General features: G+C 35.6%; 1 protein-coding gene across 4 annotated transcripts in view; it reads left to right on the forward strand.

The window, feature by feature from the left end:
• Afg3l2 (AFG3 like matrix AAA peptidase subunit 2) overlaps positions 1-19,890 on the forward strand; it is an 84,018-nt gene that overhangs the window by 30,224 nt on the left and 33,904 nt on the right. For all 4 annotated transcript variants that reach the window (XM_014359995.2, XM_014359994.2, XM_089598693.1 and 1 more), the window contains exons 7-11: positions 9,775-10,050; positions 10,118-10,345; positions 10,441-10,667; positions 10,738-10,914; positions 11,039-11,257. In XM_014359995.2, coding sequence (XP_014215481.2) covers positions 9,775-10,050; positions 10,118-10,345; positions 10,441-10,667; positions 10,738-10,914; positions 11,039-11,257 — 1,127 coding nt within the window. The remainder of the gene's footprint in view (positions 1-9,774; positions 10,051-10,117; positions 10,346-10,440; positions 10,668-10,737; positions 10,915-11,038; positions 11,258-19,890) is intronic.

The raw sequence follows: 19,890 nt of genomic DNA on the forward strand, positions 1-19,890 counted from the left end.
GCAAAGTTAAGGTATACCGATGCAATGGCTTTCACGATAGGATCCGATGATAGTCAATGATAGTTAAGGCTGCAAATAATCACTGATATTGGATATGCCCAGCTAACCTAGCGTCCTAAAGATTTTTTTGAAACACTAAATCATTGTAGATGGCGCTAAGGGTCATTCGGCGTTCAAGGGTTCTCGGCTGCCAGAAAATTTTCTCACTGTGAACGCAGCCCACCTATACCTCAGCTTGCGCAAAAGCGCATCGGTTTAGTTGTAGCGTAGAAACATACATACCTAAATTATATATAGGTATAGTAGCAGCGTGACGAGACCTGAACAGAAATCGTAAGTAGGCGTACAGTAGGGCCTACTTAGGCTGCCTCTCTTGCCAACTGAGGTTATATATATATATATATAGATATAGATATACACGTAAATTAAGTACACCCGAATCATCGATGTAGATGCTCATGCCAATATACCTTCCCACGTATAGGTGTAGGTGTAGGTGGAGTACACTTCTGCAGAGTAGTGTATTGCCATGTTAGCCAGTAAGTCCACCTTCCTGTAAAGCTAGCGTCCGTTAATATTGAATATTATTGTTTCACAGCCATTTAGAAACAATTCTTCCTCTCATGCATAATTCATCTATATTCGAATTATCATTTGCACATCAATAGTTTATGAAATATTTGCAAAAAAAAAGTTTTCAAGGAGTCCAGCTCCCATTTATAAAAAAACGTATTAAGTGCTTGATTGAATTAAAAATTAATTCTTTCTTAATGATTCGATTCCTCCTCACTTTCGGATAATGGAAGTGCGTTTATACATTTAATTTAATATAACAAAGCTTAATGAATTCAATTATTAATTGAGAATATCTGATTAATTTTATCCAGTGACTTTTGGTTCAATTCCGTTTCTACGGTTCATGCGTAGACCAAATAATTTCACAATGATAAAACTTTGTTTTGAGGATGAACTAGACTACAGTAAAAGCACAGTAATTGATTGCTTTCTCCTCAAAACTGTTTTCCAAATAAAAGTCAACACTAACGAAAACTTGTGTATTAATCTCATTAATGATGATTTAATTATTGGGCCTATGGTGTACGCTGCCCACTGGCTGTACATCTGCAGTAAAACCAAACGGCTGATACGTTTTTTGATTTGTCTTGATTTGTTTCTTATTGTTAAATTATTTTTAGATTATTTTGACACGAAATGTTTCCTGGCTAAGTATTACGATAGTATTAAATAAAGATGCAACAATATATTTTAAATTTTAAACATTGTAATAAGGTTAGGGTAGCTGTACATCTGTATATGGGAGAATTAAAGTCTGGACACTGCCATTCAAAGCTTTGGAAGGTAGTTTAATTTAAACTAACGTATACTGAATACTGATACAATTATTTTCAAACCAAGAAATTATAGCCTCTTTTGTATGAATACTGTATTGCAAAATTGTATTATAATATTTAGCTACAAAAACTGAAAAAAAAAAAAAAATTAAAGAAGTTCGAATATTTTTTGTCCTTAAGTTGGCTTCATTCAAGCTTTGGAATTTTAGTACATAGGGGCATAGCCTATCCTGGAATTGTGAATGAGTAAACTTGAAGAAATTCAAAGTTGTATAACTATACATAACTATGTACAATATGTAACTTGTCAGGTGGACAAGCTTTGACGTGCTTAGGTGCTTAGTCACTTAGTCAAACTTAGTCAGTATCACGCACAGGGCATCAAGTGTAGAAATAGAGCCACTCACATGCATTAAACAAAACGTGAATAGTTACAAACCCTTGCATGCTTAAAATTGAGTCGCACGGGAGCGTGAGGAGGTAAAACTGGGAAAGCAGACAAAGCCTTGGTGACCACGCTATTTACTTCAGATTTGCATACCCGAATTTTCAAATATCGAACAATAAGTATTTTTGCTAGTACTTATGCCTGATAAATTTTGGTTTAATTTAGTCTCTTTATTCCTATTGTACAGTTTCACTAACAAATATTGGGTTATTACTAAGAAATTATAATTCAAATTACATTTAACTGAGAAATTTGGGTTGTTAATAATTTGACATTAATAATAAATTTTTAAGTAGTAGTGAAATAAGAAATCATTTAATAAAAATAATTGTTTGTATATTGTACATTGTTTGTACGATTTTCGTACGTTTTTTCATAATAAATAACTATTTGTTGTCAGAATTTCTTAGTTACTAAATAACTAATTTGAAATGCTTGGATTCCATCAATACATAAAAAAGACGTAATAGTAAAAGCTAGTTGAATGAATAACACATTTGGGACTTTTAATCCGTAGAATTATTAGGTATTTTCTTTACACATTTTGTTGGAAAGAATTCCTGTTATTAGCTGAAAAAACAAACTGCTGAGAATCATACAATTAAGTAGCTTAATAAAAAGAAGAGAAAGAAAAAACATTATAGATGAAAATCCTAAAACTGTATTTTTTTTTTTTTTTATTCATTTTGTTCGGTAAATTTTTTATTTATTTTTTAAGGCTTGACTTCGATTTTTCGTTAACATCGTGATCATGCTTTTGGACTAACCACGACTTTCATGAGATTTTTTTTTTTAATTCGTATGGAAATCAATCTGCCTGCTGCTTCGTCGCAAAGTTATCATTATTCGCTATGCGCCTATGTCAGGTCGCGCCATTGAGTGAGAGAAATTGTCCTTCGCTAAGATCGCCAGAATGCATGGAGTCTTATAGGAAAATTTTTTAATAAATTAAAAAGAAGGTCATTAAGAGTGAATGGACCAAATGAATCAGTGATTTGAGTGTGTCTTATGTTAGTGTACAGTAATAAATTTTGTTTGGTGTTGCCATGTGTACTACAAGATTGGAAAAAATGAAAATATGGATTGCGACTATGAGAACACAGCATATTTGAGTGCATATACATGCTTACACTTGTGTAAAGCTAAAAAAACACAAGTAATCCATGGAAACGTAGTATAAATGTGTAAAAGTTAACCTAACCTGTCATTAGTATTACTTTTTATTGAACACTGTGTTGTGAGAAATAGATAAATGTAAGCAGTACTTGTGTTTCTTAAGCTCCATACAAGTGCAAGCATATGCTGTGTATACACACATATATGTTGTGTTAGCACAGTCGCAATCCATGTTTTTATTTTTTCCAATCTTGTAGTACATATGACAACACCAACCAAAACTTATTACTGTACATTAACATAATACACACTTAAATCACTGATTCATTTGGTCAATCCATTCTTAATAAACTTTTTTTAACTTATTAAAAAGTTTTCCTATGAGGCTCCATGCATTCTGGCGATTTTAGCGAGGGACAATTTCTCTCACTCGACGGCGCCACCTGACATAGGCGCATAGCGAATTAATCAACAAAAGTTATAACCTATCTGTTGAATAATCTGGACATCGTGTTGTAAAATACTGAAGTAAATTATGTACCTTAACTTTTATAAAGTAATAATTACGAAGTCTGCCCGGAAAGTATCGGGCCTACCTTTACAACTCCGCGCCGTAGTGTTCGAGCAACCTCTGTAGTGCATAAACATAAACAGTAAGGCCTTACGAACTCAGTGGTTGCTTGTTGATACCTTTCGGACGCATAGTTCATGTGCAGCGTGTCTTTGTTTCCAAAATTATTTTTGAGTTTGGTAGATTTTGTGATTGCTAAAAATGACTGAAAAGCAAGATCAACGAATTTGCATTAAATTTTGCTTTCAGTTCAGAAAAACGAGTTCTGAAACTATTCAGATAATGCGGAAGGCTTTTGGGAATGAATGCATGAGCAAAACACGAATAAAAGAGTGGTTTAATCGTTTCAAAGAAGGCTGTACTTTTGTTGATAGTCGAAGTAATGTTAAGTCAATGTTGATTGTTTTTTTTTTATTAGGAAGGTGTTGTGAACCACAAATATGCACCAACAGGTCAGACAATCAATAAATAATTTTACGTTGAAGTTTTAAAACGTTTGCGTGAAGCAGTGAGAAAAAAACGCCTAAACTTTTGGTCAAGTAGTGACTGGCTCCTTCATCACGATAATGCGTCAGTGCATTCATCGAATCTTGTGCAACAGTTTTGGACTAAACAAAACATAGCATTATTGCGACAACCTCCGTACAGTATCGATATAGCCCCCTGTGACTTTTAGCTGTTTCCAAAACTGAAAAAATCACTTAAAGGACAATGATTTGATGACAAAACTACGGTTGAGAATAATGTGACGAGAAAACTCAAGGCCATCCCTAAAAACGAGTTCCAAGACTGTTCCGAGAAGTGGAAACATCGCTGTAACCGTGTTGTTCAATCAAATGGGGATCACTTTGAAGGATGCCCTGCACTGGATGATGAAGAATAACGCCAGCGCGGAGTTGTAAGTCCGATACTTTCCAGACATACCCCGTAAGTGGGTACGTACTTTTTTGTAACTATCACTGTTCTAAAACCAATTCTCAGTTTTTATGATATCACAGTACCTCAAGGATCAATAAAATTCATCGCCAGAAACTTTGTTTGTAGCAGATCTGACATGTAAACTGCATAAATTTTAGTTATAAGCCCAACAGTCTGGTGAGGTGCAGTGTTTATTTTTTTTCTTTTCAATTTTATTTAACTTTATGAATAAATATAACAGTGCTTTAATGGAAGATTGCTGAGAAATAACAAATTTTCATAAATTGTAAATCACGAAGTTGTGATGATTTTTCTTGCACGAACAAGTCAATCAAATCGACCAAAATGAAAAATCTCATCGTCCTTGTAACCTATTTTACCGATTTTATTATTCTGGTTTTATTACCTATTCACGCCTGTGAAAACTTTAAGTGACTTGAATCTTGTAGCATTATTACTTAAGGAGGCTCTTTTGTGACGGTTCCCGAACCTACACCAGATAAATTCAATAGTTCAAAACTGCTGAATCGAATGGTATTATTATTTACATTGCTTATGCTGCAAAACTTCCAGATAATTTTAAGCAGCGCTTTTTAACACGTAGTCTTAAGGCAGAGTTTAAGTAATGCCTATTGAAGGAAGTGTTACCCAAAAAAGTTTCGAGCTATTCTTTTGAAAATCAAACAATACTTTTATTTCTACAGATTAGCCTATGTTCTCTTGCGTCAGTGATGCCAACTATGTTAGTTTTAGAACATAGATAGTTACAAAAAAGTCCGTATCCACTTAATTATTACTTTATAAATATCAAGGTACTTAATTTACTTCAGTATTTTACAACACGATGTTCAGATTATTTTACAGATAGGTTATAACTTTTGTTGATTATTAATGATACCCTTGCGACAAAACAGCAGGCAGATTAATTCTTATATAGCGCAGTTAAACCTGTTTTTCTTAAGCCCAAGGCCTCACCGTTCAAATTGATACCTTTGGTAGATAAAGAATTAGATTTACTTGTTAAAGAAGGTGTTGTAAAAAAAGTTGACACTTCAGATTTTGTAACTCCTATTGTACCTGTACTTGAGAAAAATAACCAAGTAAGGATTTACAGAGACTATAGCGTTACAATAAACCCACTATTAAAAATTAATACATACCCGGTACCTGTACAGTAGAAGAACTTTTCTCAGAAATGGCTGGTCGTACTGCGTTTGCAAAATTAGATTTTAAATTAGCTTATTAACAATTACAAGTCAATGATAAGAGTGCCAACTTACTTACAATTATTACATATTAGAGATATTTAAATGTAATCGACTAATGTACGGTGTAGCTCCAGCATTGCTTTTTGGCAAGTAACAAGCTTTCGTCGGATTTGTTAATTATTTTGGTAGATTCGTAAAAAATGTAAGTTTAATTTGAGAACTTTTGCATGAACACTTACGCACACAAAATAAATTTTTGTGGCCAAACTGCTAGGAAAAAGCATTTCTTGAAGAAAAAAAACCTCTTACCAGTCAACAAAGGAATACTTAAAGTATTATAACCTAAACTTACCTCTCGTACTGGCAACCGATGCAAGCCCACACGGCGTTGGCTTGACTTTTTTCATTTTATTAGACGATATTTCCAGCAAATGCCTCATGCGAAAACAGAAATTCCATCGAAAGAATTAAAGTTTGGTAGAAAAATACGATGTAAGCTTGACCTACTAAGACGTAGTGAGGTAAAACAATACGAAATGTATAACGAAAATAAAAAGTACAGAGATTTTTAAGTAGGAGACAACGTAGAAGTAAGAAAATACGGCTACAAAGAAAAATGGATTTTTGGTAAAATAGTGCGTCGAACAGGTAAATTGCATTATGAAGTTAGATTACACGATAGAAGAGGATGATGACAACATATGAATCAATTGCGGGGTATAGGGAATGTACAAAAGAAAGAAAAATTTCCAGAATTTTTCGTTGTGAAGGAAAAGATATGCATTACACATAAGACTAACACTTCAATATCTTCAAAGTCAACTTCGTTTGTAGACAGTAATATCTCTATAGAGTTGAGAAAATACAGTAGTCCATTTGTCAAACGAGCCAGAGAACGGAAAAAGACTAAGAAAAGATCCGTCCCAACAAAGTAATGATGATTCCACAAATGACAAAGAATTCTATACACTAAAAATAATTTGCATAAATCCAGTAAGAGAACGGAAAATTCCAACTCATTTAAAGGATTACATTATACAGGCATTCTTCGTTGGAAGGAAGTGTTGAGTGAGAGTCGATGCTTACGCACACATATAAGCAAACGCGAAAGAGTATGTGTGTGCCGGTCTGTGTATGTATGGCGTAGAAGTGAGAACGGATAGGTCACAAGTGCGAGATATGTAAAGCGAGCGACCAGCAGTCAGTCCATAGATAACTGCCAACTAGCGCACACATGTAATAAGGAGTACTGAATAAATTAATTGTTAAGTTACATCCCCAGTGAACTCCTTTATTTGATCCTTAACTACAAATACAGAACACCGTGAAAATGTACCTTAAAGTGGTAACGCTACGCAGAGGTAGAGAAAAGAGTTGTCCACAAGAGTCTCCTGTTGTCCTTGTCTAATCAATGCGTGCCAAGATTCCACTTGCACACACTAAATCTTGTAGATGTATTCTACTCGCAATATAGGACTCGTTCCGAATGGTGTACTGACGAGCAAATATGGGTCCGCAAGCAATTATTCATTCGAAACGATCTGAATGAAAATTTCGTGGCAGGTCATAATCTGTAAGTACAGTATACATATATACTTTAGGAGAATTATATAAAATAGACCGATAGACGCCTTATGTATTGTGACAGTAAGATACCGTCCAGCCATTATTAGTAGGTCAGGTAAGGGAAGAGGGAAAAGAGGAAAAGCGAGGAGAGCTTCGATTAGCTTGGGCAGTTGAACGCGCTTGAAGTGAGGTTTTTGTTTTTGTTGCACACGAGAGGCGTTTTCTTGAACTTTCTTGTTTTTCAGCGGTCCTCGGCGTTCATCTTCGACGTGACTTCCTGGTGAAATGCTGGTGCTGTGACCCTGTTTTCGTGAGCCAGCTGATGATCAGCGAGACGACGAGCGACGAACATCAGCTCTTGGTTTTAGTCAACAGGGACGCCTGTTGATTCGAGCTGGTGCTCCTCCACGACGCCACACCATAACAGGGGAGCGTTCGTACAGCGAAGCCATATCAGCGTCGCCATAAGTACCTGTCAGCAGGTAGTCGTTTGTAAAGGGCAGCGGCCCTTGAGTAACTCTCGTAAGTCTGCCAGGTTCACGAGTTTGTGCTGAGAGCTCATCAATAATTGGCGCTCGACGGGCGTATACACACAGACACACACACGGGCACGCGCGTGCCCCCACACGCGAGTAATTCGTGTATTTCATAAACTGCATTGAATATATTTTGTAAACTTGCTTGCCCTTTGCATCATAGCTTTAACTCGACTTTAGTTTTGATGTACGCTGCTTATAATTACGTGTACTTGTGTTGTTGTAGTTAACTTGTACCGTATTTTAATGTAACGCATTTTCTTTCTTCTCGGAAAGTTTCATTGCTAATGCTATTTGTAGAGACTTTGTAAGGGTTGTCTCTTTTGTTCTATAAGTCAACCTTAAATCTGGCGATTTGAAATACCGTAAACAAACTGATTTCGTAAAGCGATTTTTTTAAAACTTCCGAAATTGTATTTAAGACTTATCTTTGTTAGAGTATTTGCATAGTTTTGTGTATTTTCTCGTGTTAACTGCCTCCTGCTTGTAAATTTAAAATATTCTGCGATCTCGATTACTGCTGCGGTGTATAACTCCTTTAATTTTTCTTTCAGAGTGTCGTGTGATTTTTCGTAAAGATTTTCCGTGCCAATATTATTACACAAATTATTAAGTGCGGTTTCACCTATGTAGTATAGTAGGTGCTGAATCTTTTCTTCTAGTTTCAGCTTTATAATTGTAAAAACTCCTTCCAGTCTCTGTAGCCATTTGCATGATTCTGAACTTGCTGGGACGAAAGGCTCCACATATCATGATGGAGACTGCATGTACGTAATAGCTGTTGTAGTCCTATTTTTTAGTATCGTTACTTGTCTCGTTGTAGTCATTTTGGGATGAGGAATTTTTAATTTAATTACACCGACAGAAAATAACAGACTGTGCTACCCAAAGACGCATGGCATGCCACAAAAAGTCAATTGCACTATGTCAGCACTTCATGCTCCCACAACACTTTACTCGAGATCTCGCCCACTTACAAGGATTCCATCCTCATCGCCAGTTGTTGTGTATTTGTAGTTAGGGATCAAATAAAGGAGTTAACTGGAGATGTAACTTAACAATTAATTTATTCAGTGCTCCTAATTACATGTGTGCGCTAGTTTGCAGTTATCTATGGACTGACTGCTGGTCGCTCGCTTTACATATCTCGCACTTGTGACCTATCCGTTCTCACTTCTACGCCATACATACACAGACCGGCACACACATACTCTTTCGCGTTTGCTCATATGTGTGCATAAGCATCGACTCTCACCTAACACATGGTTTGCTGAAAGCCACTTGCAGTGTGATGCATACATAACGTAATGACTGATGTACATATTTTTTAAAAATATTTTACAGCAATTATACATATGCTATAGTCATTAGCATAGTAACATATTGCTTCAGATTTAATTAAGCGTGGGTAAAGTAAGTTGAACCGTGTTGACGTACAAAGCGCGCAAAAGTGGGTATGTTGTGTAACAGACGATGATTTAAGAGGTTTAGCTATTTTTATGAAGTAAATATAATTTTTCTAGTGATTTAACGTTGCACACTAAGTTTAACTCATAGTTATAACTGATTCTTTTTTTTATGTATATCCAAACAAAGTGACTAAACAGGTGTTTTGATTATTTATTATACAATATTTAATGATCTCAAATTCTCACATGTAGTGACGTCAATACGCTGCACACCATAAGCAGTTTCTAACAAATCGTAAAGATGTACTTTTACAGGCTGCTAGGCCCTTGGCGTTCTCTATTCTAGTATCTCTATGTACAAGAAAGAACCAAAACTGTTACAAAATGGCCAAATAATTGTTTTGTAGAATATAACTATTTTATTTCAGTGGACATTAACTGTCAAAATATTATGTAAGTTGTAGTTAGTTTTATATTTTAAAGGACAAATATTAAGAAAGTTGTTTGCATGTGAGATTAAACAATAAGAATAGTCGAACAATAAATTTTTTTTACTAAAATCACACTTTTTGCTTTGGCGATCTGTATATCGGTCGTGTCTTGCACACGAAACATCATGTTTTACGCAAATTTATCTACTCTTTTTTCAGGTCCGCCTGGAACGGGCAAGACTTTACTTGCCAAAGCTACTGCTGGAGAAGCAGCAGTACCTTTTTTAACAGTATCTGGTTCTGAGTTTTTAGAAATGTTTGTCGGTGTTGGACCGTCTCGAGTAAGAGACATGTTTTCTATGGCTCGAAAAAATGCCCCGTGTATTTTGTTTATCGACGAAATTGATGCTGTGGGTAGAAAACGAGGTGGAAAAAGTTTTGGATCACATTCGGAACAAGAAAATACGTTAAATCAACTTTTGGTAGAAATGGATGGTACGTTGTTTCATTTATTTGTTTTCTGAAGTAATCATAAAGCTTACAGTATCCGTTCATTTTCAAGGTTTTAATACAACAACTAATGTTGTTATTCTGGCTGCAACTAATAGGATTGATATTTTAGACAAAGCTTTATTACGTCCAGGTAGATTTGACAGACAAATTTTTGTACCAGCACCAGACATTAAGGGACGAGCCTCGATTTTTAAAGTTCATTTAGAAAATTTAAAAACGACTTTAGACAAAATAGATTTAGCAAGAAAGATGGCTGCTCTAACTCCAGGTTTTACTGGTAAACTTTTATTGCTATTGTTTTCATTATATTCGTTAGCGATTTATTGATGTATTTCACAAAAATTCGTTGAAATGTGCTACTGTGACTTTTAGGAGCTGAAATAGCAAATGTATGTAATGAAGCGGCATTAATTGCTGCTCGTGATCATAAGGACAGCATAGAAATGAAAAACTTTGAGCAAGCAATTGAAAGAGTTGTAGCAGGGATGGAGAAGAAAACCAATGTTTTGCAACCTGAAGAAAAAAAAACTGTGGCTTATCATGAGGCGGGACACGCAGTAACTGGGTGGTTCCTTGAACATGCAGATCCTTTATTAAAAGTAATTTCAAGTAGTAACCCTACACAAACGAAACTGAAAACTACAAAACATTCATAAAATTCCTATTTAGGTATCCATTATCCCACGAGGAAAAGGATTGGGTTATGCTCAGTATTTACCTCGAGAACAATATCTTTACACTAAAGAACAACTGTTTGATAGGATATGCATGACCTTAGGTGGTAGAGTATCAGAAGAAATTTTTTTTGGTCGCATTACTACAGGTGCACAGGATGACTTGCAAAAGGTATATAAATTTAATTTAAGTATTTAAAAACCCTTTTTCAAAACAATTTTTAGTCTGTTGAGGACATTTATAATTATTACATGTATCTTTAAATATATAAGTTGAAGCCTGGAAATTTTATTAGGTTACACAGAGTGCATATGCTCAAGTTGTTCATTATGGAATGAATGAAAAAGTTGGACAAGTAAGTTTTGAAATGCCGCAACCAGGGGATATGGTTCTTGACAAGCCGTATTCTGAAAGCACAGCTCAACTTATAGATCAAGAAGTCAGAACCATGATTCATCTCGCACATGAACGTACTACTAAACTTTTAAATGAACATAAAGATAATGTAATCAAGGTAAGCTTTCAACAGCTAATATTACTTATCAATAATTATTAAAATTCATGCAAAAAATTAGCTGAAGGAGATTCGAGCATGACAACATCACTGAGTGACTATATATACAAGTTGGCTGGATGCAAAGAACAATATTGTCTGCGTAATTAACCATAATCCTATAGTTCATTTTACTTTATTGTTCACTCAATTGTATTAAGAAAGAAGGGTGTATGTAATAAAAATAATAGAAAATGGAAAATGCATCCAATAAGCACAGCGTTATTAGGGCTAGAAAAAAAAATTGAAAGTAAATTTGAAAAAAGTATGTTAAGCTTAAGAAAAACAAACCGTTGCTTGAATTTTCCGTGGTGTTGCAAACTCGCACGCTCATTGTAACTGCATTCATAATTTGAATTACGGTAATACTGGAATTTTTGATTTAAAAATTTTAAAAAAACTGCACATGCGTCAAACTCCCGAAAATCTGGGAGCCTTGGGTCACAAGGGCCAGAGTTGTGGCGTCGTCGGAACTTTTCGTGGATATTGGTGGGCCTCGCGCAGAAATGTAACTGGTACGTAGTACTTATGTGATTGTGTGTGTGTGTGCGTGTGCGTGTGCATGTATATCAGGGATATTCTTAAGTACTTGAGGAGCGGGGACCAGCGTGTGGATCAGCTTCCCCTGAGTCAAAATCCGTTTACAGAATAATTTTTTAACAATTATTCATTAAGTAAATGGATTTACAAAAGTGCTCAATTTCAGCGTGTTTAGAACGCAAATTTCAATGGCGCGGGCTGCCATGAAATGCAGTGTCATGGATCGCAACAACATAGCAACAAACCTCTAGGTCGGTAAACAAAGTCTGAATAGATCCCCTAGCGGGCAGGAGATGGCGCTCAAATGTGATTAAAACAGTAAAAACGTGTAGCTATAAAATTATTAGAAAGAGATGAAGGGCTGAGTATCAGAAACGTAAAAACAAATAAATAAGCGTACAAAAAGGTTATTTAGTTAACCAGAGATATCATTATAAGATCATTCTACATACGATGAAATTGACAGTGACGATGAAGATGATGATGATAATGATGAAGATAATAAACATGATAATTAATGTAATAAAAAAAAGAAGATACAATTGTAAACAACATTAATAATAATAATAAAGAAAATGATTAGCTTGAGCGGTTATCAGGTAAGACTTGGGCCGCACTTGGGTAGTACTTGAGCAGTGGCGCTTGGGCAGCACTTGGACGGCACTTTGGCGGCACTTGAGCAGAATGTGAAAAGCGGCACTTGGGCGGTACTTTGGCAGCACTTGGGCCGTACTTTGGCGGTACTTGAGCGGCACTTGGGCCGTACTTTGGCGGCACTTGGGCCGTACTTTGGCGGTACTTTGGCAGAATGTAAAAGCGGCACTTGTGCGGTACTTGGGCGGCACTTGGGCCGTACTTTGGTGGTATTTGGGCAAAATGTAAAAGCGGCACTTGTGCGGTACTTGGGCGGCACTTGGGCCGTACTTTGGCGGTACTTGGGCAAAATGTGAAAGCGGCACTTGGGTGGCACTTGTTGTTACCCAAGTACCGCACAAGTGCCGCTTTTACATTCTGCCCAAGTACCGCCAAAGTACGGCCCAAGTACCACCCAAGTACGGCCCAAGTGCCGCCCAAGTGCCGCTTTTACATTCTTCTCAAGTACCGCCAAAGTACGGCCCAAGTACCGCTTTTCACATTGTGCCCAAGTACCGCCAAAGTACGGCCCAAGTACCGCCCAAGTACCGCCAAAGTGCCGCTGCTTAAATTCTGCCCAAGTACCGTCCAAGTGCCGCTTTTACACACTGCCCAAGTACCGCCCAAGTGCCACTTTTCACATTCTGCCCAAGTGCCGCCAAAGTACGGCCAAAGTGCTGCCCAAGTACCGCCTAAGTGCCGCTGCTCAAATTCTGCCCAAGTACCGCCTAAGTGCCGCTTTTCACATTCTGCCAAAGTACGGCCCAAGTACCGCCAAAGTACGGCCCAAGTGCCGCTCAAGTACCGCCAAAGTACGGCCCAAGTGCTGCCCAAGCGCCACTGCTCAAGTACTACCCAAGTGCGGCCCAAGTCTTACCTGATAACCCCTCAAGCTAAACATTTTCTTTATTATTATTATTAATGTTGTTTACAATTGTATCTTCTTTTTTTTATTACATTAATTATCATGCTTATTATCTTCATCATTATCATCATCATCTTCATCGTCACTGTCAATTTCATCGTATGTAGAATGATCTCATAATAATATCTCTGGTTAACTAAATAACCTTTTTGTATGCTTATTTATTTGTTTTTACGTTTCTGATACTCAGCCCTTCATCTCTTTCTAATAATTTTATAGCTACACGTTTTTACTATTTTAATCACATTTGAGCGCCATCTCATGCCCGCTAGGGGATCTATTCAGACTTTGTTTACCGACCTAGAGGTTTGTTGCTATGTTGTTGCGATCCATGACACTGCACTTCATGGCAGCCCGCGCCATTGAAATTTGCGTTCTAAACACGCTGAAATTGAGCACTTTTGTAAATCCATTTACTTAATGAATAATTGTTAAAAAATTATTCTGTAAACGGATTTTGACTCAGGGGAAGCTGATTCACACGCTGGTCCCCGCTTCTCAAGTACTTAAGAATATCCCTGTATTATATATTATATAATATATATTATATAATATATATATAATATAAATAATATATATATGGGGCGTTTCAAGCGTCCCAGGCCTGCAGCACAAGCGCTCAAAGTCACTGTTTTCAGCTCATTTTCTCGACCTTATTCTTATCCTACAAAAATGTTCCAAACAGTTTTTCGATGTATTTTTCAGTCAGCTTTCCGATGGTATGCTTAGTTTTCCAAAAAATTTCATTTTCACTGAAAAAAAAAACATAAAACATGCTATATCTCGAAAAAGGCATTTTTAATTTGTTTTTTGATTGGCTAGATAGAAAGCTGAGATTTTTTTTACATTAAAAATGTCTTGCTACACAGTGTGCTCTCACTGAAAAATTCGAGTAAAACAGTAACAAAGTGTAGACGTTCGGCCGTCTAAACGCGCGCCAAAGGCCGGTGCCACGCCGCGCACCGCCTAAGTTAACTAATATTATTAGTTTTGTAACATTTAATTATTTATTTATTGATGAAGTATGCTTATACGATATAACTTAATATTTTATTGTATAATTAAAATAGAATCTTTGATTTTTTATTTCAAACTAATTATTGAAGCTATAGATCTGGAACATTTAATACAGAATACTGAACTGCCTCTTGAAAACTACCACGTTTGTATTAAAGTAGTAGTGTGCAGTAACTCTATTGAAAAATTTTTCTTATCTTCTAAGAAACAATTTTTTTTTATTAATCAACTGAAAAAAGATCTTAAAAGTGGAGAATTTATTGTAACTTGTGATTTTTTGGAAAATTATGCGTTTGTTATACAGAATTCAACCCAATCTTTTCATGGGAACAATAACCAAGCTTTCATTTTCACAGTTGTAGTTAATTATAAAGAAAAAGGTGAGCTTAAACACAAAAGTATTGCTGTTATTTCCGATAATCTGAATCATGATACAATTGCTGTAAATGGGTATCAAAAACTTATAATAAATTATTTGAAATCCAAGTTTGTAGTGAAGAAAATTTTTTACGTAACTGATGGGACCAGTCACCATTTCAAATTAAGAGCAATTTTAGAAACATACTTTTCCACAAGAAAAAATTTAAAATTAATTATGAATGGCATTTTTTTGCTACTGCTCATGGAAAGGGAGCGTGAGACGGTATTTGAGCCAACTTAAATAGAGGTGCAAGGCGTGCAAGTCTTCAAGTTTCCTCTAATGACCGAATTTTAACAGCAGAAAACTTGTACGACTAGGCAAAGAATTATTGCAAGGAAACAAAAGTTCTTTATTTGCACAAAGAGTCGTATGAAAAATGTAAAATTAAACTCAAATCTCGATTGAATGAAACAAAATTAATACCAGGTACTTTGCAATTCCATGCTGTCATTCCAATCGATGATAAACCATTGAAATTAAAAAAAACATCTATGAACTCTGAGTATCAACTTTTTCTAAAACAAAATAATAAAACCAAAAAGCCTACATCTCAAACTTCATCTTAAACTAAAAAATAATAGAAAGTATTTGTTTAGAAAGTATTTATAAATTAACATTAGTTAACTTGGGTGGTGCGCGGCGTGGCACCGGCCTTTGGCGCGCATTTAGAAGGCCGAACGTCTACACTTTGTTATTGTTTTACTCGAATTTTTCAGTGAGAGCACACTGTGTAGCAAGATATTTTTAATGTAAAAAATACCTCAGCTTTCCATCTAGCCAATCAAAATACAAATTAAAAATGCCTTTTTCGAGATATAGCATGTGTTGTGTTTTTTTTAATGAAAATTAAACTTTTTCGGAAAACTAACCATATCATCAAAAAGCTGACTGAAAAATACATCGAAAATGCTGTTTGGAACATTTTGTGTAGGATAGGAATAAGGCCGAGAAAATTAGCTGAAAACAGTGACTTTGAGCGCTCGCGCAGCGTAATATAGCATAGATGGCCATGTTTTAGACAAACCTTGCAGCCAGTTTTTTCGATATCCCAGCTTAGTTAAGTACCGTAGTGACAGTTGACATTAGAAGCGTAAGGGACATTTTCACACTTAATTCACTGTGAACAATTTGAATACAGTTATCTATTTATTTTTATTAATCTTAACGATGGTTAAGTAGGTTTTGCTTCTGTTAGTCTAAAGACTTCGATTCCTGGCAAAGGAGTTTCTTTAACGTTTTTTTATGTTTATTATTAAATAAAAATAAAGACAAAACAAATATAAAAAGTAAATAGTTTTATTGAGTTAGAAAATTTTTAGGACATAAAATTGTGCCGATTCTTGCAGTATACTAAGGTGAAAGGATGAAAACGCTGCTTCAAGACACACTTATTGTTACTTATAATGGCAAATACATATTTAGGTATAGACTGACGGTAGGGTGACTACGCCTGGCTTTGCGTATAGTCGTATTTGAAATGCAAAGAAACTTACACTTGCTATTTTAATTGATTTCAGTTATAATTTCATTGGAAGACTGGCTGGCGTTTGCTCTGTAAATGCCTTAGCAGTTCAATATTGTCAAGTCGTTTTGCGTTTTTCAATACATTCCCTCCGCTATCTTTAGTTAGCGCTTCAGAATTTACAACGACGGTAATCTCAGATAGTAAATTAACAGCACTTGTATGAGTTGTAACGGAATCATCAACATTTTATCCATAAGTTACAGTTCAAAAAAAGGCATTACTCCTACTAGCGTACAGTACAATGTATGACTGTCCCATTTTTAACATACCCTTACCTAGAAAAAAAGTAGATCGAAAATGTCGAAGAAAATGTTTAATAAAAAATTGATTTTTCTTTTTCTTAAAAACAAATAAAAGTTGTTTTTCAGATCGCTGAGAAAGAATATGCTGTCAAAAAGGAGAGTACAAAATTGCAGGTTTAGACATAAAAGTAAAAAGTAGTTATGTGACTCTAATGCTTGTTGGTAAATTAGAAATTAATACGACCAATAGTATACAAACGAATGTTGATACATCTAAATCATTGTATCAAGAGGTGCATATGCATAGATGGCGACACTTTCAATACAAGCACTCTATATCCTCCATACATGCCTTTTTTTTAATATCCAATATACTTAACACTCATAATACTAAACTACATAGTTTCTTCTTCAAGAAAATTTTCTTAGAAATAAATAAGAATGAGAAAAATATCCTCCCCAGGTGCAGATCGAACACACAACCTCCTGTTTACTAGAAAGTTGCTCTACCCCTTGAGCTACCGAAGAGCTGTACATTTACTCGCACCGCAAGTTTAGATAAGTTTCTTACTCTTAATTTTTAGAGCTGTCTTTCACCTAAGCTCGATGAAGTAGTTATGTGACTCTAATGCTGGTATATTAGTACAATGGTATTTTGGATATTGAAAAAAAGGGCATGTATGGAGGATATACAGTGCTTGTATTGAAAGTGCCGCCATCTATGCATATGCACCTTTTGATACAATGATTTAGATGTATCAAGATTCGCTTGTATACTATTGATCGTATTAATGTATAAAAGTAAAAAATTAATATCATTTACTTAAAAATAGGTATGGGAGGTTTTTAGAGTCGCTTACTACAAATCTGTTGTCAGAACATAACTAAAAATAACTGGTATTAAATAATGGGAAATTCTAGCGTTTTTTTGCAAAACTTAAAGCTTAATTATTGCTATTGTTATTAATTTTTTCAAAACAAAAACTATATTGAAACCATCTAGGAAGTGCCAATAATCGGTTTGCAAAATTTCGGCCAGATTGGTTGAGTAATTTTCGCTGTTAGCGATTAAAACGGTTTTAGCGACTTTGCTGTTAAATAACAAATTATTAACTAATAATACATGCGCCTATCATCCGATTACCCAGGGTGCTTCATGGTCACTCTACTAAATAATTAATTATGAATAAATAACACAAGCGCCTATTATCCGATGACCCGGGGAGCTTACTGCCTACTCTGTGAAATAAGAAGTTAATAACTAATAACACATGCGCCTATTATCCGATGACCCGGGGAGCTTACTGGCCACTCTATTATATAATTAATTATTACCTTATAACACAAGTGCCTATCACCCGATGAGCTAGAGCACTTACTGGCCACTCTATTAAATAACTAATTATTAATTAATAACGCAAGCGCCTATCACCCGATGAGCTAAGGCACTTACTGGCCACTCTATTAAATAATTAATTATTAATAAATAACACAAGTGCCCACCACTCGATGACCTGGGGCACTTACTGGCCACTCTATTAAATAATTGATTATTAGTAAATAACACAAGTGCCTAACACCCGATGACCCGAAGCCCTTACTGACTACTCTGTTTAATAACAAATGATCAACTAATAACACATGCGAACATGCACTAATAACAATTTAAAACATATGTCAGCACTTAATATTTTAAATAATTGTCTGATATTACAAACATCTTTGGTAATTGGCGATCTGGTTATTAATTATCGTCTTGTTATTTAGTACAGTGGCCAGTAAGCGCCCCGAGTCATGGAGTGATGAGCGCTTGTGTTAATAGTTAATAATTAATTATTTATTAGAGTGGCCAGTAATCACCCTGGAGGCGCTTGTGTTATTAGTTGATAATTTATTACTTAATTGAGTATGCAGTAACCTTCCCAGGTCATCTGCTGGTAGGCGCTTGTGTTATTTATCAATCATTAATTAAATAATTGAGTTGCTAGTAAGCGCCTAGGATCATTGGGTGGTAGGCGCTTGTGTTATTCATTAATAATTAATTTTTTAATAATGTGGCCAGTAAGCACCTCGGGTCATCGGGTGATAGGCGTTTACGTTTTTGGACCTTATTTGAATTTCGCGCTTACGTTCGATACTAGTTTTGGGGACATTGACGGAACACGCTTTAGTATAAGGGAACCGTAGGAAAAATAAGTATTCCTTGCATGCTTGTTGTGGGTCTGCTCTGATTGGCTTCGGAACTTTTTCAACGGAAAGTTCCGATACTGGTAGGGGTATGCGAAGATTCTTTTTGCCAACACTGATGTAAGTAAGATAAAATGTGCCGTTCACCAAACAACCAATGGCGATTAGCAAACCAACCGGCTTATTTGTATAACTGAGTAACAAAATGTATCCTTGGGCAGGCAAGTCTTTGTAGTTAGCAACTTAACTAGTTTCTATTAGTATTTTTTAACATTGTGTTTTGAGGTGAGCACCAATGGCTATTAGTAACCTAACTGTTTTTTATCATAGTTGAATATAAAAAGATCCTTAGGTTAAATAGCATTGGCTATAAGCAATTCAAATGTTTTTCAGTATCATTTATTAATGAAATAATCCCTTAGACATACAAACATCAGCGATTTGCGGTTGCACCGTTGTTTTGTACAGTAAAGTAACAATATATATCCTTGCACGAAAAAGCGTTGGTGATTGGCCACAAGACTGTTTTTGAGTATTTTTTATTTACTAAATGCGCCCTTTCGCAAGCAAGCAAGAACCGACATTATCGGTCAAACTGATTTTTAGTACAGTTAGTTGGTATTAGTATTGGTATATTGATTTTCAGGACTGTCTTTCGGCTTTTACCATACAAGTGACCTTTTTTGCTTTTAATTTTTTTGCCCTAATTGTACGGTGTGCGAATCTTCCGTGCGCGCTCTTTGCAAAGTTGTCCTCAGATAACTCGGTCAATCATCCTGCTGAGTACTATTAACAGGGCGCAGCGATTGTCTCAAGCACAACCCAGCTATTATTAATTCCGGAATTTAATTTTCAAATGAATCATCTAGTTCGCTGTACTGGAGGTCCAGACATCACCAGAAAAATCGACTATTAGTTTTAAAAATCGGATAAGTAGTGTTTCGGCATCTTTATTACTCATTCATCGAAAAAGCCCGAGAAAAATAGCTTGAAAGATTTTGACAAGATTCGAACCCACGATTCCTTAAGTATCTCTAGTTAGGAGGCTAGCAAGCTATCTGCTAAGCCATCAAAGCTCTTTTAGTGAATATATATATATATATA

Source organism: Copidosoma floridanum, unplaced genomic scaffold (assembly GCF_036245765.1).
Source record: "Copidosoma floridanum isolate Cflo_tuat_1 unplaced genomic scaffold, Cflo_Japanese_pri ptg000006l, whole genome shotgun sequence".
Taxonomy (NCBI): Eukaryota; Metazoa; Arthropoda; class Insecta; order Hymenoptera; family Encyrtidae; genus Copidosoma; species Copidosoma floridanum.